Source organism: Corythoichthys intestinalis, chromosome 7, assembly GCF_030265065.1.
Source record: "Corythoichthys intestinalis isolate RoL2023-P3 chromosome 7, ASM3026506v1, whole genome shotgun sequence".
Lineage (NCBI taxonomy): Eukaryota > Metazoa > Chordata > Actinopteri > Syngnathiformes > Syngnathidae > Corythoichthys > Corythoichthys intestinalis.
Window position 1 is genome coordinate 58,061,813 of NC_080401.1, and position 26,535 is coordinate 58,088,347.

The window sequence follows — 26,535 nt, forward strand, 5'->3', positions numbered from 1 at the left end:
TTAATGGTGGCAACCCTGGTTGGATCTCTGAAGAAAACCGAAAACTACAATATGGCCGGCAACAACCGGAATAGAAGTGACACGAGGTTCGGGAGCAAATTGTGTGTTTTTTACCTTCAGAAACGCAGAGAACTTTGGCGTAGTAGGTACCGTTGACCAAAAAAGTGGACTCCCTGTCGGGCATCTTGTTCAGTCTGATATCGGCCGTCTCTGGGTCGATGGTGAACCAGTTGTCAGGATCTGAGCCTTCAATGTACCTACAACAAATTTTTAACTCTTTCACTAGAGGTCCAATCAATTTCAAGCAGGAGGGTTGGCAGCAAATAATCGCTGCCGCTACTGAGTATACACAGTGTATGACAAAAGTGAGTACACCCTTCGCATTTCTGCAGATATTAAGTATATCTTTTCATGGGACAACACTGACAAAATGACACTTTGACACAATGTAAAGTAGTCTGTGTGCAGCTTATATAATAGAGTTCATTTATTTTCCCCTCAAAATAACTCAAAATATAGCCATTAATATCCAAACCCCTGGCAACAAAAGAGAGTACACCCCTTAGAAACTACGTACATCCCTAAATTGAGTAATGCTTGTCATTTTCCCTCCAAAATGTAACGTGACACGTTACAGGAGTGCTGTCAGCATTGCTGCAGAGATTGAAGAGGTGGGGGGGGGGGGGGTCAGCTTGTTAGTGCTCAGACCATACGCCGCAATCTACATCAAATTGGTGTGCATGGCTGTCACCCCAGGAGGAAGCCTCATCTGAAGATGGCACACAAGAAAGCCCGCCCGTCTCATCAGATCATAGGACATGGTTCCAGTAATTCATGTGCTTTGTTGACATGTCTTCAGCAAACTGTTTGCGGGCTTTCTGGAGGGAGCTTCATGATTTGGGGCTGTTTTGCTGCCTCAGGGCCTGGACAACTTGCAATCATTAATGGAAAAATGAATTCAAAAGTTTTGCAGGAAAACCTGAGGCACACATCAACTATATATAAAACAATGGCCAAGAATGGTGTGCATGGGAGGAAGCCACTGCTGTCTAAAAAAAACATTGTTGCTCGTTTATGTCCGCAAAATTACACGTGGACACTCCACAGACGTTTTGGCAAAATATTTTGTGGACTGATGAGACCATAGTTGAATTGTTTGGGAGTAACACCCAATGTCATGTGTGGAGGAAAAATGGAACAGCTCACCAACATCAAGACCTCATCCCCATGGTGAAGCATGGTTGAGGGAGCATCATGATTTGGGGCTGTTTTGCTACCTCAGGGCCTGGACAACTTGCAATCATTTAAGGAAGAATGAATTCAAAAGTTTTGCAGGAAAACCTGAGGCCATCTGTCAGACAGTTGAAGCTTAAAAGAAGATAGATGCCGCAACAAGACAAAGATCCAAAACACAGAAGTAAATCAACTTCAGAAGAACAAAACACACGTTTTGGAGTGACCAAGTCAAAGTCCAGACTTGAACCCCATTGAGATACTTTGGCATAACCTAAAGACAGTGATTCATGTCGGACATCCCAGGAATCTGACTGAACTACAGCAGTTTTGTAGAAAAGAATGGGCCAAGATTAGTCCTGATCGATGTGCCAGACTAATCTGCAGCTACAGGAAGCGTCTGGTTGAAGTTATTGCTGCCAAAGGTGGAGTCACAAAATATTAAATGTGATGGTTCACTTACTTATTTTACCACCTTATGTCATTGTTTGCATACTATCCTCATTAAAATATGAAAACCTATAAATGTTTGGGTGGTTTTAGTTAAAGCAGACACTGTTTTTTCATCTGTGTGATTTTGACAAAGATCAACTCACATTGGATGGTGATTTATGCAGAAATGTGAGAAATTCAGATACTTTTTCATACCACTGTACATGTGTTCGCAGTACGCTTCGAACCGATTGGACGTCTAGCACCGTCAACGGCAGCCATTGCGTTATTGACAACTATTTACCTGACGTTCTCTGCCGGTTTTCCGGTGTCACCATCCAAGGCGGCGTAGCGAGTGATAATGCTGTTCATATTGAAGGTGGAGCTGCCGCCCTCTGACATGGTGATGACTTTGACCTTGGGGTCAAAATGCGGACCTTCACGCTGGTTCTTGACATTGATCTTGATGGGATAGGTTTTGTAGGTGGTGCCTTTCCACATGACTCCTTGAGATGTACTCGTCATGCCACTGCTGAAGCCTTTTAACCAGCCACCTGCTCCATCTCCTCCGCCTCCACCTCCACCTCCTCCACCGCCTCCTCCTCCACCTCCACCTCCACCTCCTCCTCCTCCTCCACCTCCACCTCCTCCACCACCGCCGCCTCCTCCTCCACCACTAAGATTTATGTTAGTTGTGGACGGGTCGGACGGATCAAAAGGCGGATTCCAGTTGAGAACTGCGATTCCCAGGTCCATGTTCTTCACGTCCTCGTAATCCACAGCCTGAAAGAGGGCACATGTTGAGGAACCTTAACCTGTTGATGTCGATCATTGGTTTATACAGTGGGGTAAATATGTATTTAGTCAACCACCAATTGTGCAAGTTCTCCTACTTGAAAAGATTAGAGAGGCCTGTAATTGTCAACATGGGTAAACCTCAACCATGAGAGACAGAATGTGGAAAAAAAAAAACAACAGAAAATCACATTGTTTGATTTTTAAAGAATTTATTTCCAAATTAGAGTGGAAAATAAGTACAGTTGTGGTCAAAAGTTTACATACACTTGTGAAGAACATAATGTCATGGCTCTCTTGAGTTTCCAGTTATTTCTACAACTCTGATTTTTCTCCGATAGAGTGATTGGAACAGATACTACTTTGTCACCAATAACATTCATGAAGTTTGGTTCTTTTATGACTTTATTATGGGTTAACAGAAAAAGTGATCAAATCTGCTGGGTCAAAAATATACATACAGTGCCTTGCAAAAGTATTCGGCCCCCTTGAATCTTGCAACCTTTCGCCACATTTCAGGCTTCAAACATAAAGATATGAAATTTAATTTTTTTGTCAAGAATCAACAACAAGTGGGACACAATCGTGAAGTGGAACAACATTTATTGGATAATTTAAACTTTTTTAACAAATAAAAAACTGAAAAGTGGGGCGTGCAATATTATTCGGCCCCTTTACTTTCAGTGCAGCAAACTCACTCCAGAAGTTCAGTGAGGATCTCTGAATGATCCAATGTTGTCCTAAATGACCGATGATGATAAATAGAATCCACCTGTGTGTAATCAAGTCTCCGTATAAATGCACCTGCTCTGTGATAGTCTCAGGGTTCTGTTTAAAGTGCAGAGAGCATTATGAAAACCAAGGAACACACCAGGCAGATCCGAGATACTGTTGTGGAGAAGTTTAAAGCCGGATTTGGATACAAAAAGATTTCCCAAGCTTTAAACATCTCAAGGAGCACTGTGCAAGCCATCATATTGAAATGGAAGGAGCATCAGACCACTGCAAATCTACCAAGACCCGGCCGTCCTTCCAAACTTTCTTCTCAAACAAGGAGAAAACTGATCAGAGATGCAGCCAAGAGGCCCATGATCACTCTGTATGAACTGCAGAGATCTACAGCTGAGGTGGGAGAGTCTGTCCATAGGACAACAATCAGTCGTACACTGCACAAATCTGGCTTTTATGGAAGAGTGGCAAGAAGAAAGCCATTTCTCAAAGATATCCATAAAAGGTCTCGTTTAAAGTTTGCCACAAGCCACCTGGGAGACACACCAAACATGTGGAAGAGGTGCTCTGGTCAGATGAAACCAAAATTGAACTTTTTGGCCACAATGCAAAACGATATGTTTGGCGTAAAAGCAACACAGCTCATCACCCTGAACACACCATCACCACTGTCAAACATGGTGGTGGCAGCATCATGGTTTGGGCCTGCTTTTCTTCAGCAGGGACAGGGAAGATGGTTAAAATTGACGGGAAGATGGATGCAGCCAAATACAGGAACATTCTGGAAGAAAACCTGTTGGTATCTGCACGAGACCGGAGACTGGGACAGAGATTTATCTTCCAACAGGACAATGATCCAAAACATAAAGCCAAATCTACAATGGAATGGTTAAAAAAATAAACGTATCCAGGTGTTAGAATGGCCAAGTCAAAGTCCAGACCTAAATCCAATCAAGAATCTGTGGAAAGAGCTGAAGACTGCTGTTCACAAACACTCTCCATCCATCCTCACTGAGCTCGAGCTGTTTTGCAAGGAAGAATGGGCAAGAATGTCAGTCTCTCCATGTGCAAAACTGATAGAAACATACCCCAAGCGACTTGCAGCTGTAACTGGAGCAAAAGGTGGCGCTACAAAGTATTAACGCAAGGGGGCCGAATAATATTGCACGCCCCACTTTTCAGTTTTTTATTTGTTAAAAAAGTTTAAATTATCCAATAAATTTTGTTCCACTTCACGATTGTGTCCCACTTGTTGTTGATTCTTGACAAAAAATTAAAATTATTTATCTTTATGTTTGAAGCCTGAAATGTGGCGAAAGGTTGCAAGGTTCAAGGGGGCCGAATACTTTTGCTAGGCACTGTACATGGATCTGAAAAAGCGAATCATTGACTTGAACAAGTCAGGAAAGTCACTTGGAGCCATTTCAAAGCAGCTGCAGGTCCCAAGAGCAACAGTGCAAACAATTGTTTGTGAGTATAAAGTGCATGGCACTGTTTTGTCACTGCCACGATCAGGAAGAAAACGCAAGCTATCACCTGCTGCTGAGAGAAAATTGGTCAGGAGGGTGAAGATTCAACCGAGAATCACCAAAAAGCAGATCTGCCAAGAATTAGAAGCTGCAGGAACACAGGTGTCAGTGTCCACAGTCAAGCGTGTTTTGCATCTCCATGGACTAAGAGGCTGCCGTGCAAGAAGGAAGCCCTTGCTCCAAAAGCGGCACCTTAAGGCTCGACTGAAGTTTGCTGCTCATCACGTGGACAAAGATAAAACCTTCTGGAGGAAAGTTCTGTTGTCAGACGAAACAAAAATCGAGCTGTTTGGCCACAATGCCCAGCAATATGTTTGGAGGAGAAAAGGTGAGGCCTTTAACCCCAAGTACACCATGCCTACCGTCAAGCACGGTGGTGGTAGTATTAAGCTGTGGGGCTGTTTTGCTGCCAATGGAACTGGTGCTTTACAGAGCGTAAATGGGAAAATGAAGAAGGAGGATTACCTTCAAATTCTTCAAGATAACCTAACGTCATCAGCCCGAAGATTGGGTCTTGGGCGCAGTTGGGTGTTCCAACAGGACAATGACCCCAAACACACATCAAAAGTGGTCATGGAATGGCTAAATCAGGCTAGAATTAAGGTTTTCAAATGGCCTGACTTAAACCCCATTGAGAACTTGTGGACAATGCTGAAGAAACAAGTCCATGTCAGAAAGCCATCAAATTTAACTGAACTGCACCAATTCTGTCAAGAGGAGTGGTCAAAGATTCAACCAGAAGCTTGTGGATGGCTACCAAAAGCGCCTAATTGAAGTGAAAATGGCCAAGGGACATGTTACCAAATATTAGCGCTGCTGTATGTATATTTTTGACCCAGCAGATTTGATCACTTTTTTCTGTTCACCCATAATAAAGTCATAAAAGAACCAAACTTCATGAATGTTTTTGGTGACAAAGAAGTATCTGTTCCAATCACTCTATCAGAGAAAAATCAGAGTTGTAGAACTAACTGGAAACTCAAGAGAGCCATGACATTATGTTCTTCACAAGTGTATGTAAACTTTTGACCACAACTGTATTTGGTCACCTACAAAAAAGCAAGATTTCTGGCTGTCAAAGAGGTCTAACTTCATCTAATGAGGTCTAACGAGGCTCCACTCGTTACCTGTATTAATAGCACCTTTTTTAACTCATTATCGGTATAAAAGACACCTGTCCAAAACCTAAGTCAGTCACACTCCAAACTCCACTATGGCCAAGACAAGGGTTGTTCCGATCATGTTTTTTTGCTCACGATCCGATCCCGATCGTTTTAGTTTGAGTATCTGCCAATCCCGATATTTCCCGATCCAATTGCTTTTTTTTTGCTCCCGATTCAATTCCTATCGGGAATGATTGGAATTGAATCGAGAACATACAGTGGTACCTTGATTTAAAAGTGCCGCAGTAGGTAGTCCTCGGGTTACGACGGACCCGATTAATGCACTTTTAATTGTGGACAAATATTTGGGGCGAGTTTATGTGTGTTTTTGATGATGTGCGGACGCTAACTGATTCATGCTAATAGTTTGTTATTGCTGTATCAGCAGCTACTTGTCAACGCAAATTTGAATTGCTGTTATTGAAGATGAGACTGTTTTAGTTTCATTTTATTTTGGTTTATTCTGTATCACTCATGCATTCGGGTGAGTGAATTTCCTACCTTGAGATGCCTTCAGTCATTTGGCTTTGCGTCAACCCTAGGCTCCCAGATGCGGACTTGACTAGATGTCAACTCTGCCTCTGGAAAATCCGGGTATTGCAATCCAGCTCGAAGGACCATTAATGTGTCAGTTCAAATACAAATCCTTAGGCTGGCATTTATCAGTTTTAACCAAAATAGGGAGAGAAGGCACTCAACTCTTTGTGAAACCTGCAAGAACAGGGGGGAACTACACTGCTGGCCAAAAGTATTGGAACCCCTGCAATTCTGTCAGATAATGCTCAAAAATTCAATCATTTTACACAAAACTCCAAAAATGGGCCGTACAAAAGTATTGGCACTAGGGTTGTTCCGATTATGTTTTTTTGCTCCCGATCCGATCCCGATCGTTTTAGTTTGAGTATCTGCCGTTCCCGATATTTCCCGATCCGATTGCTTTTTTTTTGCTCCCGATTCAATTCCAATCATTCCCGATAATTTTTCCCGATCATATACATTTTGGCAATGCATTCAGAAAAAAAATGAATAAAACTCGGACGAATATATACATTCATCATACAGTACATAAGTACTGTATTTGTTTATTATGGCAATAAATCCTCAAGATGGCATTTACATTATTAACATTCTTTCTGTGAGAGAGATCCACGGATAGAAAGACTTGTAATTCTTAAAGGATAAATGTGACTTTGTATATTGTGACTAAATATTGCCATCTAGTGTATTTGTTGAGCTTTCAGTAAATGATAGTGTAGCCATTTAACTGTTCTGCCCAAATGCATGATAGGAAGTGCAACCATGACTGTGCGTAGTGGCACCAATTTATATATCTTCTCTGCGTTGGGAAATAACATTGGGTGTTAAGAAAAAGATCAACCACTACCTTTCTTCCCCACATTGCTTTCCACGATATTTCTAATGGTTGAGAGAGGGATTGTAAGGCTTTAGCCAATTAAAGCCAATTAAAAAAGGCTCTAAAGGCTGCCTAAATTCACTCTGCTCATTTTACGCTGCCTTTTAGCTCTATATACAGGTAAAACGGCGCCATTATAGATTGAACGCGACAATGCGTGAGTGGGTCGTGCAGCGTATGAAAAATTAATTACCGCCGTTAACGCAATAAATTTGATAACCCTACTTTAAGCCAAAACTCAAGACTCTTGATGACATTTTGTCTGTTTCGTTAAATACAATTAGAAAACGATCTAATTACAAAATATTTTAAAAAGGCATGTCCGATATATTTTGGCCGATTCCGATACTTTGAAAATGACGTGATCGGATCCCGATCGATCGGGACATCTTTAGCCAAGACCAAAGAGCTGTCGAAGAACACCAGAGACAAAAGTTTAGACCTGTGTCAAGAAATCAACTGTGGGAGCAATTATTAGAAAATGGAAGACATACAAGACCACTGATAATCTCCCTCGATCTGGGACTCCATGCAAGATCTCACCCCGTGGTGTCAAAATGATAACAAGAACAGTGAGCAAAAATCCCAGAACCACACGGGGGGGACCTAGTGAATGACCTACAGAGAGCTGGGGCCACAGTAACAAAGGCACCGCCGCCAGGGACTCCAATCCTGCACTGCCAGACGTGTCCCCCTGCTGAAGAAAGTACACGTCCAGGCCCGTCTGGGGTTCGCATTTGGATGATCCAGAAGACGACTGGGAGAATGTGTTATGGTCAGACAAAACCAAAATAGAACTTTTTGGTAGAAACACAGGTTCTCGTGTTTGGAGCAGAAACAATACTGAATTGCATCCGAAGAACACCATACCCACTGTGAAGCATGGGGGTGGAAACATCATGGTTTGGGGCGTTTTTTCTGCAAAGGGACCAGGACGACTGATCTGTGTAAAGGAAAGAATGAATGGGGCCATGTATCGAGAGATTTTGAGTTGAAATCTCCTTCCGTCAGCAAGGGCATTGAAGATGAGACGTGGCTGGGTCTTTCAAAATGACAATGATCCCAAACACACAGCCAGGGCAACAAAGCAGTGGCTTCGTAAGAAGCATTTCAAGGTCCTGGAGTGGCCTAGCTAGTCTCCAGATCTCAACCCCATAGAAAATCTATGGAGGGAGTTGAAAGTCCGTGTTGCCCAATGACAGCCCCAAAAACATTACTGCTCTAGAGGAGAGCTGCATGGAGGAATGGGGCAAAATACCAGCAACAGTGTGTGAAAAGCTTGTGTAGAGTTACAGAAAACGTTTGGCCTCCGTTATAGCCAAAAAAGGGTATGTAACAAAGTATTGAGATGAACTTTTGGTATTGACCAAATACTTATTCTCCACCATGATTTGCAAATAAATTCTTTAAAAATCAAACAATGTGATTTTCTTTTTTTTTTTTTTTTTTTTTTCACATTCTGTCTCTCATGGTTTAGGTTTACCCATGTTGACAATTACAGACCTCTCTAATCTTTTCAAGTGGGAGAACAAATTGGGGTTTAACCACTTGATTGCCTGTGTTGTGAGAATTTTTTAGAACGCCTTCCCATAACGATCACCAGGAGGTGCTCATGCTTCTTACCTTATCGAGCATGAGGATGCCCTCGTTAGTGTTGGGGTCGGTTTTGATGCTGAAGTAATTAGCCTCGTTGCCTTTGACGATTTTATAGACGCTCCGCCAGTTGTCGGTTCCGTACACGTCCAGGTCTTGAGCTTTGATCCGCATCACCTCCACGCCTTCCGTGTTTTCCACCACGCTTCCTTCGTACTGCCGGGAGATGATGGAATGAAGGTGAAATGAGGCGTTATTTAATTCATGTAAATGTAGACGTCCAGTTCATTTCGACTGGGAGGGGGGCGCTACCGTCCCATTCGAAATGAATTGGACAGCCAGCACCGTCAATGGCACTGGAAGATGAGCGTTCGCCTCAAGTCCAACCAGTTTAACAACCTAAATGGTATTCATGAAGCATCGGAGGTATATAGAAGAACATAATAGGATTAATGATAAATAAATAAATTTAAAAAATATATATACATATATATCTATATATATTCAGTGAAAAATGAGAAAATCCTAAAATAAAAAAATAAAAAAACATACATTTTTTATTAATAGACTACTTTTTATTTTTTTTATAGTCTTTCATTTATTAATTTGTTTTCATTTGTATTTTGAAGTAATAATAATTTCTATGCATACATACATATATACACACCCAGCTAAAATTAAAAAATAAAAATCATAAAAAGTTAAAAAAATAAAAATATGGATTCCTTTTTTTTTTTAAACACTAACAAAAGTAAATATACAAAATAAATATTGTATTAAATTACATTAATTGATCATTAATTGAATCTGTTAAGTAAAAAAAATTTATTCAATTTTCCAAGAGAAAATTGGAAAATTGAAAAAAAAAATACTTTTTAAAAAATTATTATTCTTTTATATATTTTTTTTAATTAATCAAAATTCAAAACTTTTTTTTAAAAAAATTGAATCTAACTTTCTCTCTCTAAATATATACATATTTTATAAAATATTATTTTTCCATCATTAGATTGTACACACACCAAGCTTAAAAAAAAATCATAAAAAGATTTAAAAAGTAATAAAATTAAATATAGAAAATAAATGTTTAGAACGGTATAGAAAATAAATGTTTAATTCAATAAATAATTGTTTTTTTTTTTTATGTTTTACAATCTTTTTAAATTTTTTTTGTATCTTCTAAAATATTTTTACTTACTTTTTTTGTTTTATTTTCAAATGTTTAATTTTAATCAATTTTTTAGATTATTGTTATTTTTTGATTTTTTAATTATTTTTAAAAAATCTTTTAATAATAACTTTTAATTAAATTTAAAACCCGTTTTTTTTTTCATTTTTCAATGTAGTTTTCTCTCTAAATATATACATATTTCATAAAATATTATTTTTCCATCATTATATTGTACACACACCCAGCTTAAAAAAATCATAAAAAGATTTAAAAAGTAATAAAATTAAATATAGAAAAGAAATGTTTAAAACGGTAAATTTTAAAATCTTTTAATAATAACTTTTAATTAATTAAAATTTAAAACCCGTTTTTTTTTCATTTTTCAATGTATTTTTCTCTCTCTAAATATATATGAAATATTATTTTTCTATCATTATATTGTACACACACCCAGCTTAAAAAAAAGAATCATAAAAAGATTTAAAAAGTAATAAAATGAAATATAGAAAATGAATGTTTAAAAAGGTAAATATAGAAAATAAATATTGTTTTTAATTAAAAAATTTGCACTTTTTTAAAGATAGTTAATTTTATTTAAAAAACATATATTTTTGTATTTTCTAAAATATTTTTCTTTAATTTTTTTCGTTACCTGTATATTCTAAAATGTTTATGTTGTATGAATTTTCTATATTTTTATTCCCATTTTCTATTATTATTTAACTATATATTATTCATGCATTTATGTATGTATATATTAATAAATTTTATTTTCATGTACAGTACAACGCTTTATTATCTGTATGTGTTAAACATAAAATCCAGCTTCAAGGGGTTAAGTTAATTGAACATCTTTTATTGCTAGTAGCAGGCAATTAGTTAATTACTCAGGAAATAATCTGTTTGTCCATGTCAGTCAATGATGTAATGTGTTTTTACACACCAGGCTTTTTTCCAGTGTTGGAGGGTTGTCATTGACATCTTGTAGTTTCACGACTACCGTGGCGGTGGCGCTATTCCCGCCTGGCGCGCCGTTGAGGTCTTGACCTTTCACCGTAAGCTTATACTGTTCAACTGCCTGAAAGGTCAAAAGTGACTGAATTAGCATTTCATGAAGGATGAAGAGACGCAAAGTTAGCCCAAAAGAGGATTTGGGAGCTAGCGCTCAGATTTGGAACCACGTCCACGCCAATACCTCTCTGTCCAAGTTGCTTCGTTTGACGTAGATGGTTCCGTCGTTCTCCATGTAGAACATGTCGTCCGACGGCTCCTGAGACACTAAGCTGTACTTGATCTGGGAGTTAGGATTTCCCGGTTCGTCGGCGTCCGTCGCCATGATTTTCATGACGGGTGTCGCTAGGATAAAATCAAAATCAATGGAAAGTGACCAAATAGGGAGAGACAGCGAGACGGAAAAGTGGTATTTGGTATGTGGCAAAATTGCCATGTGGCATTTTTTTTCGCCATATGGTAAAATGTATTTTGGCATGTGGCATTTTTTTTGCCATGTAGAAAAATGGATTTTTCCATGTGCCATTTTCTGGTATGTGGCAAAATGTATTTTGGCATGTGGCATTTTTTTTGCCATGTAAAAAAATGGATTTTGTCATGTGGCATTTTTATTTCTGCCATGTAGAAAAATGGATTTTGCCATGTGGCAAAATGTATTTTGGAGCGTGCTATTTTATTTTTTGCCATGCGGCATTTTTTTTTGCCATGTGGCATTTTTGTGGCAAAATGTATTTTGTCGTGTGGCATTTTTTTTGCCCTGTAGAAAAATGGATTTTGCCATGCGGCAAAACGTATTTAGGCATGAGGCATTTTTTTTTGTTATGTGGCATTTTTTTTGACATGTAGAAAAATGTATTTTGCCATGTGGCATTTTTGTGGCAAAATGTATTTTGTCGTGTGGCATTTTTTTTGCCCTGTAGAAAAATGGATTTTGCCATGCGGCAAAACGTATTTAGGCATGAGGCATTTTTTTTTGCCATGTGGCATTTTTTTTTTACATGTAGAAAATGTATTTTGCCATATGGCATTTTTATGGTATGTGGCAAAATGTGTTTTGTCGTGTGGCTTTTTTTTTTTGCCACGTAGAAAAATGGATTTTGCCAAGTGGCATTTTTTTCTGCCATGTGGCATTTTTTTTGCCCTGTAGAAAAATGGATTTTGCCATGCGGCAAAACGTATTTAGGCATGAGGCCTTTTTTCTTTTGCCATGTGGCATTTTTTTGCCATGTAAAAAATGTATTTTGCCATATGGCATTTTTATGGTATGTGGCAAAATGTGTTTTGTCGTGTGGCTTTTTTTTTTTGCCACGTAGAAAAATGGATTTTGCCAAGTGGCATTTTTTTCTGCCATGTGGCATTTTTTTTCCCTTGTAGAAATAATTGATTTTGCCATGTGGCATTTTTTTTGCCATGTGGCATTTTTTGCCATGTATAAAAATGGATTTTGCCATGTGCCTTTTTTTTTTTTGCCATGTGGCATTTTTTCTGCCATGTGGCTTTTTTTCTGCAATGTAGAAAAATGGATTTTGCCATGTCGCAAAATGTAATTTGGCATGTGGCATTTTTTTTGCCATGTGGCCTTTTTTTGCCATGTAAAAAATGCTTTTTGCCATGTGGCATTTTTTTTGGTATGTGGCAAAATGGATTGTGGAACATAAAGTGAGCCGAAATCAACAGTGAGTCACCCAAAATTGTCATAAAATCAACAAGTGACCAGAAATCAACAAGAAGTTGATTCACAATTGCCCCAAAATAAAAGGAAGTGACCCAATAATACCCCAATATAACAGAAAGTGTCCCCAAATTGCCCAAAAATCAGCATGGACTGATCCAAAAGTGGCCCAGAATAACAGGAAGTCATGCTGACCTTTCTCAAAAACAGTAAGAAGTGACCCAAAATCGGCCCAGAATAACAGAAAGTGACCCAGAAATGTCCTAAAATCAACAGGAAATGTCCCAAAATCAATAGGGTAATCCTCAAACATAACAGGAAGCTTCCTAAAATTCCCCAGAATACCAGGAAGTGGCCCAAAACCAACAGGAAGTGACCTCAAAATGCCCCAAAATCAATGTGAATTGACCCGAAATTGCCCCAAAATAACTGGAAGTGACCCAAAATCAACAGGAAGTGACTCAAAATCAACGAAGAAATACTCCAAATCAACAGGAAGTGACGCAGGATTAACCCCAAATTAACAGGAAGTCACCCTGAATTGCTACAAAATCAAATTGTGACGAGAAATGAACAGGAAGTGACCCAATATTGCTTTAGATTAACAGGGAATGGGCCAAAAATGACCCCAAATAAGCACGAAGAGACCCAAAATCAATAGGAAAAGACTCCACAACACTCAGTTCTTGAATCGATTTCTCACCTACGCCGCTTTGCTCATACACCGAGCCGGCCGGGATGACGCCGAAGACGGGAGAGTTGTCGTTCTCATCCACCACCCTGAAACGGATGTCAATGTTTTTCTCCGCCTGCCTGCCGTCCTTGTAGGTGGCCACGCCCGACAGCTGAAAAGCATGGCGACCAATCATATTTGTTGCAACGACAGCAATATCAGTACCGATGCGGCGCTAAAATGACATCATCTGTATCGGCGAGCACTAAGAAATAACCCACTGATGCAGTACAATATGTACAGCTTGTTGTCCTACCCAAGATGACTGACTTAATTTTAATGTCAATGCGTTGACTTTGTTGGTAAAGCTGCCCCTACCAACATGGCAACCCTGAGAATGTTACTAGGGACGATGAAAGGTGTTTTCATTCTTCTGCCATTCATTCAAATGAGTTTATCACAATTGGACCCCCAATCCATGACTTAATTTAATGTCAATGCATTGACTTTGATAGTAACGCTGCCCCTACCAACATGGCCGCCCTGAGCCCATATTGGTAGGGGCGACGGAAGGTCTTTTCATGCTTCAACCATGAATTCAAATGAGTTTATCACAAGTAGACGTCACATCCATGACTTAATTTTGACGTCATTGCATTGGCTTTGACCGTAACAGTGCCACTACAAACATGGCCTCAGGTCGGCCATGTTGGTAGGGGCGTTGAAAGCTCCTCTGCTATGAATACATACGAGTTTATCTCTAGTAGAAGTCCAATCCATGACTTAGTTTTAATGCGAATGTAATGACTTTGATTGGAACGTAGGCCCTTCCAATATGGCCGCTCTGAGGCCATGTTGCTAGGGGCGGCAAAAAGTCTTTTCATGCTTCTGCCATGAATTGGAATGACTTTATCACAAGTAGACGTCCAGTCCATGGCTTAATTTAAACCTCAATACATTGACTTTGATAGGGACATTGACCCTACCAGCATGGCTGCCATGAGGCAATGTTGGTAGGGCGATGAAATTTCTTCTCATGCTTATGTCATGAATTGGAATGAGTTTACCACAAGTCAACGTCCAATCCATGACTTCATTTTAATGTCAATGCTTTGACTTTGACAGGAACATTGCACCTACCAACCTGGCCTCGGTTCGGAAAGTTTCTCACTAGTAGATGTCAAATCCATGACTTAATTTCAATATGAATACATTGACTTTGGTGAAAACTTCGCCCCTACCAATATGGCCGCCGTGAGCGATTTATTTATTTATTTTTTTTCGTTTTGTGGGGACAATGAAAGTTCTTCTGACATGAATACAAACTAGTTTATCACTAGTACTCGTCCAATTCTATGACTTAATATTAACGCCACTTTGATAGTAACGTTGGCCCTACCAACATGGCTTCAGAGTGGCCATGTTGATAGGTCATGGATTGGACTTTTGTTGCCCCTAATTTTAACGTCAATCTATTGACTTTGATGGGAACATCGCCCCTACCAACATGGCTGCTCTAAGGCCATGTTGTTGGTAGGGGCAACGAAAGGTCTTTTCGCCCTTCTGCCATGATTTCAAATTACTTTATGAAAAGTCGACATCCAATCCATTACTTTACTTTAATGTGAATGCATTGACTTCAGAGTGGCCATGTTGATAGAGGCAACGAAAGGTCTTTTCATCTTTCTGCTATGAATTGGATTGAATTTATCACAAGTCGATGTCCAATCCATGACTTAATTTTAACGTCAATGTATTGACTTTGATTGGAACGTTGCCCCTACCAACATGGCAGCTCTGACTCCATGTTGGTAGGGGCAACGAAAGATCTTTTCATCCTTCTGCCATGAATTCCAAGAGTTTGTCACAAGTAGACGTCCAATTCATGACTTAATTCTAACCTCAATTCATTGACTTTGATGGTAATGTTGCCCCTTCCAACATGGCGGCTCTGAGGGCCATGTTGGTAGGGGCGATGAAAGATCTTCTGCCATGTATACAAAAGAGTTTATCATTCGTAGACGTCCAAACTATGACTAAATTTTTTATGCGAATGCATTGACCTGGGTGGGGATGTTGCCCCTGCCAACATGGCCGCTGTGAGGCCATGTTGGTAGGGGCAACGAAAGGTCTTTTCATCTTTCTACCAGTTACAAGTTAATGTCCAATCCATTACTTAATTAATGTGAATGCATTGATTTTGATCGGAACGTTGCCCCTACCAACATGGGCGCGTTGAGGCCATGTTGGTAGGGGCAACAAAAGATCTTTCAAAAGAGTTTATTACAAGTAGACGTCCAATCCATGACTCAATTTTAACCTAAAAAAGGAGGACTTCTATTGGAACATTGCCCCTACCAACATGGCCGCTCTGAGGCCATGTTAGTATAAGCGATGAAATATCTTCTGCCATGAATACAAAAGAGTTCACAAGGAGACGTCGAATCCATGACTTCATTTTAATGCGAATGCATTGACTTTGATTGGGACGTTGCCCCTACCAATATGACCTCCGAGCGGCCATGTTAGTAGGGGTGACAAAAGGTCTTTTCAATCTTCTGCCACCAATTCAAATGAATTTATTACAAGTAGGAGTCCAATCCATGACTTAATTTTAACTTCAATCCATTGACTTTGATTGGAACGTTGCCACTACTAACATGGCCTCATGTCAGCCATGTTGGTAGGGGCAACAAAAGATCTTTTCATCCTTCTACCATGAATACAAACGAGTTAATCACAACTAGATGTCCAATCTATGACTTAATTTTAATGTCAATGCACTGATTTGATAGAAACATTGACCCTACCAACATGGCCCGTAGGTCGGCCATGTTGGTAGGGGCGATGAAAGATCTTCTGCTTTGAATACAACTGAGTTTATCACTCATCCATGACTTAATTGTACTGTGAATGCATTGGCTTTGATTGGAACGTTGCCTCTACCAGCATGGCGTCATGTCAGCCATGTTAGCAGTGGCAAAATTTTGTGCTTTGAATAAGATTGCGTTTCTCTCTACTAGACGTCCAATCCATTTGAGGTGGGAGGTTGGCAGCAAATGAACATTCGTATCGTGTGTAATGTGAATACATTGTAACATTGCCCTTACCAACATGGCCGCCCTGAGGCTATGTTGGTCCTGGTCTACTCACGTTGTAAAGGCTGAATTCCTCTCGGTCCAGTTCTTTGGTCACCCGGATGAATCCTGTTTTGGGGTCCACCACAAAGACGTGGAAGGGGTACTGGTTGGCCCCCACGCCCTCCAGGGAGTACGCCAGGTTACCCTTGCCGTCATCGTAGTCTGAGTGGATCTGAAAGCAAGTGCAGATAGAGATTTGCATTGACTCTTCCACAAGAAGGCGCTAAAGCAAATGCTGTAACTAGATTTTACAGTGATGTACTCACTTTGGCCACATACTCTTCCTGGGTGTAGTCGTGATTTTCCTTTAAAGGTTTCGGTGGTGGCACCCAGTGCCTTTTTTGTCTGGAGAGGACGGTGTCACCCTCCACCGTGGCAACCACGTGGAGCTGGAAAAATCAAAATGCATTACTTACATACATATTTTCTCACGTGACGCAGGCTCCCCTTCGTTTGACCGTTCGACCATACCGCAGATTTTTGAAAAAAACAAACAAAAAAAACCCTGACATTTCAAAACGCTACTTGTCACAAATCACAACCAGTTCCGCCAAAATTTGACAGAAACTTTCGCATTTACATCCAATGAACAAAATCTCCCATTCATTTGCAATGGACCAAATTTCTCATTCATTTCCATTGACAAAATTTCTGATTCATTTCCAATGAACAAATTTTCCAATTCATTTAAAATGGACATTTCTCATTCATTTCCACTGACAAAATTTCTCATTCAATTCCATTGACAAAATTTCCCATTCATTTCCAATGAACAAAATTTCCCATTCATTTCAATGGACAAAATTTTTCATTACTGTCCATTGACAAAACGTCCCATTTGTTTCCAATGAACAAAATTTCCCATTCATTTCCAATGACCCTATTCGCCATCCCATTGGCAGGAAGTGAGCTGTGCTCAACAGGAAGTGACCTGTTGTCAACAGGAAACAACCCGAAATACCCCCAAATCAACAGGAAGTGACCCGATATCGACAGGAATGGACCACAAAATGCCCCTAATCAATAGGAAGTTACCCGATATCAAAAGGAAATGACTAAAAAAATGCCCCTAAATCAACAGGAAGTGACCCGATATCGACAGGAAAGAACCTAGAAATGCCCCAAATCAAAATGAAGTTACCCTATATCCACAGGAAGTGACTCAAAAATGCCTCTAAATCAACAGAAAGTGACCCGATATCGACAGGAAGTGACTCCGAAATTCCCCCAAATCAACAGGAAGTGAACAAACATCAATAGACAGTGACCCAATTAACAGGAAGTGACTTGATATAAAAAGAATGTGACCTGATATCAACAGGAAGTGACCCCCGAAATGCCCACAAATCCACAGGAATTGAAGCGATATTAACAGGAAGCACCCCCAAAATGCTGCTAACTTAACCATTCATTTCCAATGGCCCTATTCGCCATCCCATTGGCAGGAAGTGAGCTGTGCTCAACAGGAAGTGACCCGATTACAACTGGATGTCATGCCGAAAGGCCCCCAAACTATCAAGTGACTTCCTGTTAAATTGGGGACATTTCTGGGAAACTTCCTGTTGATATTAGGTCACTTCCTGTTAATACTAGGCCACTTCCTGTGTATATCAGGTCACTTCCTGTTAATTTGGGGGATATTTCAGTGACACATCTAGTTGATAGCAGGTCATTCCCTGTTGATTTGAGGACATTTGGGGGACAATTCCTATTAATATCAGGTCACTTCCTGTTGATTTAGGGACATTTCGGGGACACATCCTGTTGATATCTCATCACTTCCGTTTGATTTGGGGACATTTCAGGCACACTTCCTGTTGATGTGGGGACATTTCGGAAACACATCCAGTTGATATCAGGTCGCTTCCTGTTGACTTGGGACATTTCGTGGACACTTCCTGTTGATATCTGGTCACTACCTGTTGATTTGGGGACATTTCTTGGACACTTCCTGTTGATATCGGGTCACATCCTGTTGATTTGGGACATTTATTGGACACTTCCTGTTGATGTCAGGTCACTTGCTGTTGACTTGGGGAAATTCTGGGGTCACGTCCAGTTGATATTAGGTCACTTCCTGTTGATTTAGGGGCATTTCGGGGACACATCTTGTTGATATTAGGTCACTTCCTGTTGATATCAGGTCACTTCCTTTTGAATTGACATCTTGTTGATATTAGGTCACTTCCTTTTGAATTGGGGACATTTCGGGGACACATCCTGTTGATTTGGGGACATTTTGGGGACACGTCCTGTTGATATCAGGTCACTTTCTGTTGATTTGGGGACATATTAGGGACATGTCCTGTCGATATTGGGCTACTTCATGTTGATATCAAGTCACTTCCTTTTGAATTGGGGACATTTCGTGGACACATCCTGTTGATTTGGGGACTTTTTGGGGACACTTTATATCAGGTCACTTTCTGTTGATTTGGGGACATTCTGGGGACACGTCCTGTTGCTATCAGGTCACTACCTGTTGATATAAATTCACTTTCGGTTGATTTGGGGACACACCCTGTTGATTTGGGAACCTTTCAGGGACACTTCCTGTTGATATCAGGTCACTTTCTGTTGATTTAAGGACATTTGGGGGACACGTTCAGTTGATACCAGGTCACTTCCTAATTATTTTGGCACATTTCGGGGACACTTCCCGTTGATATCAGATCACTTCCTGTTGGTTATGGGTCATTTGGAGGACACGACCTGTTGATATCAGGTCACTTCCTGTTGATTTGGAGACATTTTGGAGACACGTTCGGTTGCAAGACTGTCAATGGCATGGACTCACTTGGACACCAGTTGATTTTTAATGTGTAAATTATGTGATTTGGTGATGTGATCAATTTATTTCAATTCATAGCAGAAATTATATAACATTGCCGACTCTTCTGAGACGAGGTCTTTTGTTTCTCTTAGGAGCGCCCCGGGTTTTCTTTTTCTACTATTGTGCGAGTCTGAGATGCTGACTGATGTCCGCTGGAGCTAGTTGGCAGCTGAATGCGGACAAACCTGTCGGACTTGCAACTGAAAGTTGAGGCGGCGGTGACGACGAGTCGGCCAGGCCTGTCTGCGGTCTTTACGTCTGACACACCTACATCGTAGTTCTACCATCGTAACCAAAAAATATGTAACACCCTGTGTTTTTTTGTCTGATTTTCCATTTTCATTCTTAAAGCAAGAGTACGGACTCCCCCTAGAGCCAGAGAGAGAGAAAAAAATGGTAATCTGTACCCATAGTTCAGACATCTATAACAACTGTATGCTAATTTGAGGGTACAGATTAGTAAATTGTACCCACAATTTACTAATCTGTACCCACATGCAGTATTAATAAACTGTGGGTACATATTATAAAACTGTGTCCTCAGTGTTTAGTCATCTGAACTGGGAAAATATTACAAAACTGTGGGTACATATTACTGAACTGTAGGTACGGATTAATAAACCTTGGGTACAGAATAATAAACGGTGGGTACAGAATACTAAACTGTACAGATGGCTAAATTGTCTGTACTGGTTACTAAACAATTGCTACAGTTTTCTAATCTGTACCCACATTACTAAATGCGATGACTACAGATGATTTAACAGTACCAAACTGCGGGTGCGCACTACTTAACTATAGGTACATATTAATAAACAGTTGGTACAGATTACTAAACAGTACCCACCGTTTAATAATCTGTTCACACAGATTACTAAATAGTGGGACATATTACTTAACTGTAGGTAAAGATTACTAAATGGTGGGTACATATTATTAAACTGTAGTGACAGATTACTAGACTGTAGGTACAAATGAATAAATTTTTAGGTAATGTTTAGTAATCTCGAACCACAGTTTAGTAATCCGTACCCACATTATTCAAACTGTGGATAGAGAAGACGAAACTCTAGGTAAATATTACTGTACTGTAAATACAAATGTTTAAACAGTACCTACCATTTACTAATCTGTACCCACATTACTAAATTATGAATACAGATTACTTAATAGGAGCCCCATTTTACAAATCACTATCCACAGATTACAAAATTGTGGGCACGTATTACTAAACATTTAGGTACAGATTACTAAACGGTGGGTACAGATACTAAACTGCTTCAGTAAGAGATGAGTAGTAGCAGAGTAGTAATAATGGCGGATTAGTAAACTGTTGATAAAGATTTGTAATCTGTGGATAAGTATTTTTCACTGTGGGTACTGATAATAAACTGTAGATACAGATTACTAAACCGTTAGTACGGTTTACTAAACAGTGGCTACAGTTACACTAATCTGTACCCACATTACTAAACTGTGGGTACAGATTACTTGAAGTACCTGCAGTTTACTAATCTGTACCTTTAGATGACTAAACTCTGGGTACAAACTAGTAACCTGTTGATACATATTAATCACTGCATACACACATTTTTCTAATCTGTACAGATAAATAAACTCTATCTATAGATTACAAATCTGTACCAACAGATGTCTAAACTGTGGGTACAGAATACTAAACAGTACCTACAGTTCACTAATCTGTACCCACATTACCAAATTGTGGGTGCAGATGGTTTAAAGTACCTACAGTTTACTAATCTGTACCCATAGATTAGTAAACTCTGGGTACAAATTAGTAACCTGTGGTTACATATTAATCACTGCGTACACACATTTTTCTAATCTGTGCCCACAGATTAATAATCTGTATCCATAGTTTACAAATCTGTACCAACAGATTACTAAATTGTTGGAACAGATTACTAAACGATGGCTACAGTTACACTAATCTATACCCACATTACTAAATTGTGGGTACAGATGATTTAAAGTACCTACAGTTTAGTAATCTGTATCTGTAGATTAGTAAATTCTGGGTAGGAATTAGTAACCTGTGGTTACATATTAATCACTGCGTACACACATTTTTCTAATCTGTACTCACAGAATAATCATCTGTATCCATAGATTACAAATTTGTACCAACAGGTTGCTAAATTGTGGGTACACATTACTAAACTATGGCTACAGTTACACTAATCTGTACCCACATTACTAAATTGTGGGTACAGATGATTTAAAGTACTTACAGTTTACTAATCTGTATTCGTAGATCAGTAAACTCTGGGTACAAATTACTAATCTGTGGTTACATATGAGTCACTGCGTACACACATTTTTCTAATCTGTACCCACAGAATAATAATCTGTATCCATAGATTACAAACCTGTAAAAACAGGTTACTAAATTGTGGGTACAGATTACTAAAAATACCGACAGTTTACTAATCTGTACCCGTAGATGACTAAACTCTGGGTATAAATTAGTAACCTGTGTGTACATATTAATCACTGCGTACACACTCTCTTTTAATCTGTACCCACAGATTACTTAACTGTGGGTACAGGTTCCCTATGTGGGGGAAAAAATTCTCCTGGCACCATGGGGGCTCAATAGAAGAGTGAGGAAGATTCTATTCTATTCTATTCTATTCTATTCTATTCTATTCTATTCTATTCTATTCTATTCTCATTAAAATCCTAACATCCAGTGCCATTGACAGTGATAGGCGTGTGTTTGACACCCCTGCCCTAAAGTCTTGTCGCTAACATGCTAACAACCCAACATTCCTGACTACCCTGAGCGTCTGACACACCCTGAACTAGCTAGCTAGCCGCTCAGCTAGCTGTCAAGTTGTCTACGTGCCACGCCCGTAGACCGAACTCTGTGCCTGGGCTTGCGAGCGAGCCAGCAAATAGGTGTGGCGGCTCATTGTCAAGATGACAAAATCATCAAGTCAGCACACGCCGCTCCTGAAGTATCGAACCGGCATGAGGAAAATTTCCCAGAGGGCATTGTTTCTCATTTATCATGACTCAGGTTAGCATTAGCATGTCATGATAACAGCGCTAACGCCGTTAACATATGGTTCTCAACCCTTTTATGCACGAATTATGTTTTTTTTTCTGTAGAAATGTTTTTATTATATTCATATAGGACAATGGTTTCAAACTGGCGGTCCAAGGGCCAATTGTGGCCCACGAGGCAATATTTTACGACCCCGGTTTGACATTCAATTGAAGTATTAATGTAGCCTGCACATACTTAACATTAATTTTACATTGATTACAACGTTTTTGACAATTATTTACTACACCTTTTAATTATTTTTGACCAGATTACACCAAATAATTCCACCATTTACCACATTTTTATCAACATCAAACCAATTACTACAAATCTAAATTCAACCAATATTTGCATTAGTGACAAAATTTTGCCGTTTGACCCATTTACTAAATTTTGACCAACATTCCACACCACTGACTAAATTCCGGTCAACATTTTACACCATTCGCTACTTTTTGACCAAATTTGATCAAAACGTTACACAATTTTCTAGCTTCTAACCAACTTTTTCCACAATTGACAACGTTTTAACTAACGATGACCAACATTTCACACCATTGACTAAATTTCGATCAACATCTTATTTCACTTATTTTTCGACCATATTTGACCCAAATTTTTAGAACATTTTCCATATTTTGATCAACATCCTAAAGCATTTTCCAGTTTGTAACTTGACTATTTACACAATTCTTCACACATTTTAACCAACATTTCACACCATTCACCAAATTCTTATCAACACCTTATCACATTTATGTTACTTTTTGACAGCATATACACCATTTTGATCAACGTCTTACACCATCTACTTGTTTTAAACCAACAATTTACTTCGTTTTAACCAGTTTTGACCAACATTTCACACCACTGACCAAATTCCAATCAACTTCATACACTATCTGCTACTTTTTGACCAAATTTGACCAAAATTTAACACCATTAACAACGTTTTGATCAATATCTGACACCACTTACCAGTTTTTAACCAACAATTTATTTAGTTTTAATCAACTTTGATCAACATCTAATGACACTTATCTTATTTTTAGACCAAATTTGACCAAAATTTTACACCATTTACCAAATTTTGATCAACATCTTAAACCATTTTCCAGTTTTTAACCGACCATCTACACGATTCCTAACAAACTTTGACCAACATTTTACACCATTCACCAAATTCTGATCAACACCTTATCAATTTTTTCTTACTTTTTGATCAAATATGACCCAAATTTGACAGCCTATACATCCTTTTAATCAACATCTTACGCCATTTACATGTTTTAAACTAGCAATTTACTTCATTTCAACCAATTTCGACCAACATTTCACACCACTAACCAAATTCCAATCAACATCATACACCATTTGCTACTTTTGACCAAATTTGACCAAAACTTAACACCATTGCTAACATTTTCATCAATATCTGACACCATTTACCAGTTTTTAACCAACAATTTACATTGTCTGAACCAATTTAGACCAACATTTCAGACCACAAGTAAATTTGATCAACATCTTTCACCATCAACTATTATTTGTCTAAATTTGACCTAATTTTTACACCAAATTTTACATATCTCACACTCTGGCTATTTTTTTGACCAAATTTGATTACAATCTTACACCATTTTTTGGTTTTCAAACAACAATTTTCACAATTTGCAACATTTTAAAAACCTTTTGCAACTTGTCGACCATGTTTGACCAAAATTTGTCACCATTTTCTAGTTTTTGACCAACAATTTACAACCTTTTAACTAATGTTGACCAACATTTAACACCATTGACATCCAAATTTATCTTACTTTTTGACCAAATTTGACCAAAATTTGACACCATTTACTACATTTTGATCGACATCTTACACCATTCACTACATTTTGACCAACAATTTACACAATTTCTAGTTTTAGAATCGTCTTTTAAATCAATTTTGACTAACATATCACACTATTTACTCAGTTATGATCAGTATTTTGCACCTCTTACTACTTTTCTGACCAAATTTTTACAGCATCTACAACATATGGATCAACATTTTACACCATTTTTACTAAACAATTTACCACTTTTTAACCAACTTTGACAAACATTTCACATCATTGACTGCTTTTTGTCCAAAGTTGATCAAAAAATTTAAAAAATTACCACATTTTGATCAACATTTTTACACTATTTACAATTTTTATACCAATATTTCACTACTTTTAATCAAAATTCGAGCAACATTTCAACCCACTGACCAAATTCCGATCAACATCTTACACCATTTGCTACATTTTGACCAAATTTGACCAAAATTGGACACCATTAATAACATTTTGATCGAAATCTTACACATTTTTTTCAGTTTTTAGGCAAAGAATTTATTTTGTGTTAACCAATTTTGAACATTTCACACCATTAACCAAATTCCAACAAAAATCTTCCACCATCTGCTACTGTTTGACCAAATTTGACCAAAACTTAACACTATTAAACTCTATTTTTACCATAACCTTACACAATTTACTAGTTTTTAACCGTTTTATCACTTTTTAATTAACTCTGACCAACATTTCACATCAGTGACTAAATTCTGATAAACATATTACACCATTCGCTACTTTTTGACCAAATTTGACCAACATTTTACAAAATTTTCCACATTTTGATCAACATCTTACACCATTTAGCAGTTTTTAACCAACATTTTACTACATCTTAACCAACTTCGACCAACATTTAACACCACTGACAAAATCTTTCACCATCTGCTACTTTTCGACTAAATTTGAGCAAAATTCAACACAATCACATTTTGATCAACATCTTACACCTTTTTCCAGTTCTTAGCAAACAATTCACTTTGTTTCAATCCAAATTTGACCAACATTTCACATTAACCAAATTCCAATAAAGATCTTTCACCATCTCCTGCTTTTTGACCAAATTTGGCCAGAATTCAACGCCATTAACCATATTTTGACCCTCATCTCACACCATTTAAAAGCTTTTAACCAACGTTTTACTACTTTTTAACCAACTTTGACCAACATTTCACATCGCTGACTAAATTCTGATCAGCATCTTTCACCATCTCTGACTTTTTGACCAAATTTGACCTAAATTTAACACCATTAACCATATTTTGACCATCATCTCACACCATTTACTAGCTTTTAACCAACGTTTAACTACTTTTTAACCAACTTTGACCAACATTTTACATCGCTGACTAAATTCTGATCAACATCTTACACCATTCACTACTTTTTGACCAAATTTGACCAACATTTTACACAATTTAGCACATTTTGATCAACGTCTTACACCATTTAGTAGTTTTTAACCAACATTTTACTACTTTTTAACCCACTTTGACCAACATTTTAACTCACAGACCAAATTCCGATCAACATCTTACACCTTCCGCTACTTTTTGACTATATTTGACCAAAAACCTCTATTTTGACCATCGTGTTGCACCATTTTCCAGTTTTTAACTAAAAATGTACTTTGTTTGAATCAAATTTGACCAACATTTCACACCATTAACCAAATTCCGAAAAAATATCTTTCACCATCTCCTACTTTTTGACCAAATTTGACCAAAATTTAACACCATTAACCATATTTTGACCATCATCTCACAACATTTACTAGTTTTTAAACCAACGATTTACTACTTTTTAACCAACTTTAACCAACATTTCACACCACTGACCAAATTCCAACCAACATCTTACATGATTCGCTACTTTCTGACCAAATTCGACCAAAATTGTTCAGCATTAACCACATTTTGATCGAAATCTTTGCTCGAATCTACGTTTTCCCAGTTTTTAAGCAAAGAATTGAGTTCGTTTTAACACATTTTGACCAACATTTCACACCACTGACCACATTCTGATCTACATATTAGGTGTTGACAAAAAATCAAATAGTTGGACAAAAAGTATTTTGTCCAAATTTGACCAAAATTTAACACCATTAACCATATTTTGACCATCATCTCACAACATTTACTAGTTTTTAAACCAACGATTTTCAACTTTTCAACCAATTTTAACAAACATTTCA

At 38.4% G+C, this 26,535-nt stretch overlaps 1 protein-coding gene across 1 annotated transcript in view; it reads right to left on the bottom strand.

Moving 5' to 3' along the window:
• The window catches only part of LOC130919456 (desmoglein-2.1-like), a 43,501-nt gene that overhangs the window by 16,219 nt on the left and 747 nt on the right, over window positions 1-26,535 (bottom strand). Inside the window, exons 2-9 of the mRNA XM_057842193.1 lie at window positions 16,822-16,944; window positions 16,569-16,727; window positions 13,446-13,587; window positions 11,255-11,415; window positions 11,003-11,137; window positions 8,919-9,104; window positions 1,970-2,448; window positions 115-257 (exon numbers count right to left, since the gene is read on the bottom strand). Of these exons, the coding sequence (XP_057698176.1) occupies window positions 115-257; window positions 1,970-2,448; window positions 8,919-9,104; window positions 11,003-11,137; window positions 11,255-11,415; window positions 13,446-13,587; window positions 16,569-16,727; window positions 16,822-16,944 (1,528 nt within the window). The remainder of the gene's footprint in view (window positions 1-114; window positions 258-1,969; window positions 2,449-8,918; window positions 9,105-11,002; window positions 11,138-11,254; window positions 11,416-13,445; window positions 13,588-16,568; window positions 16,728-16,821; window positions 16,945-26,535) is intronic.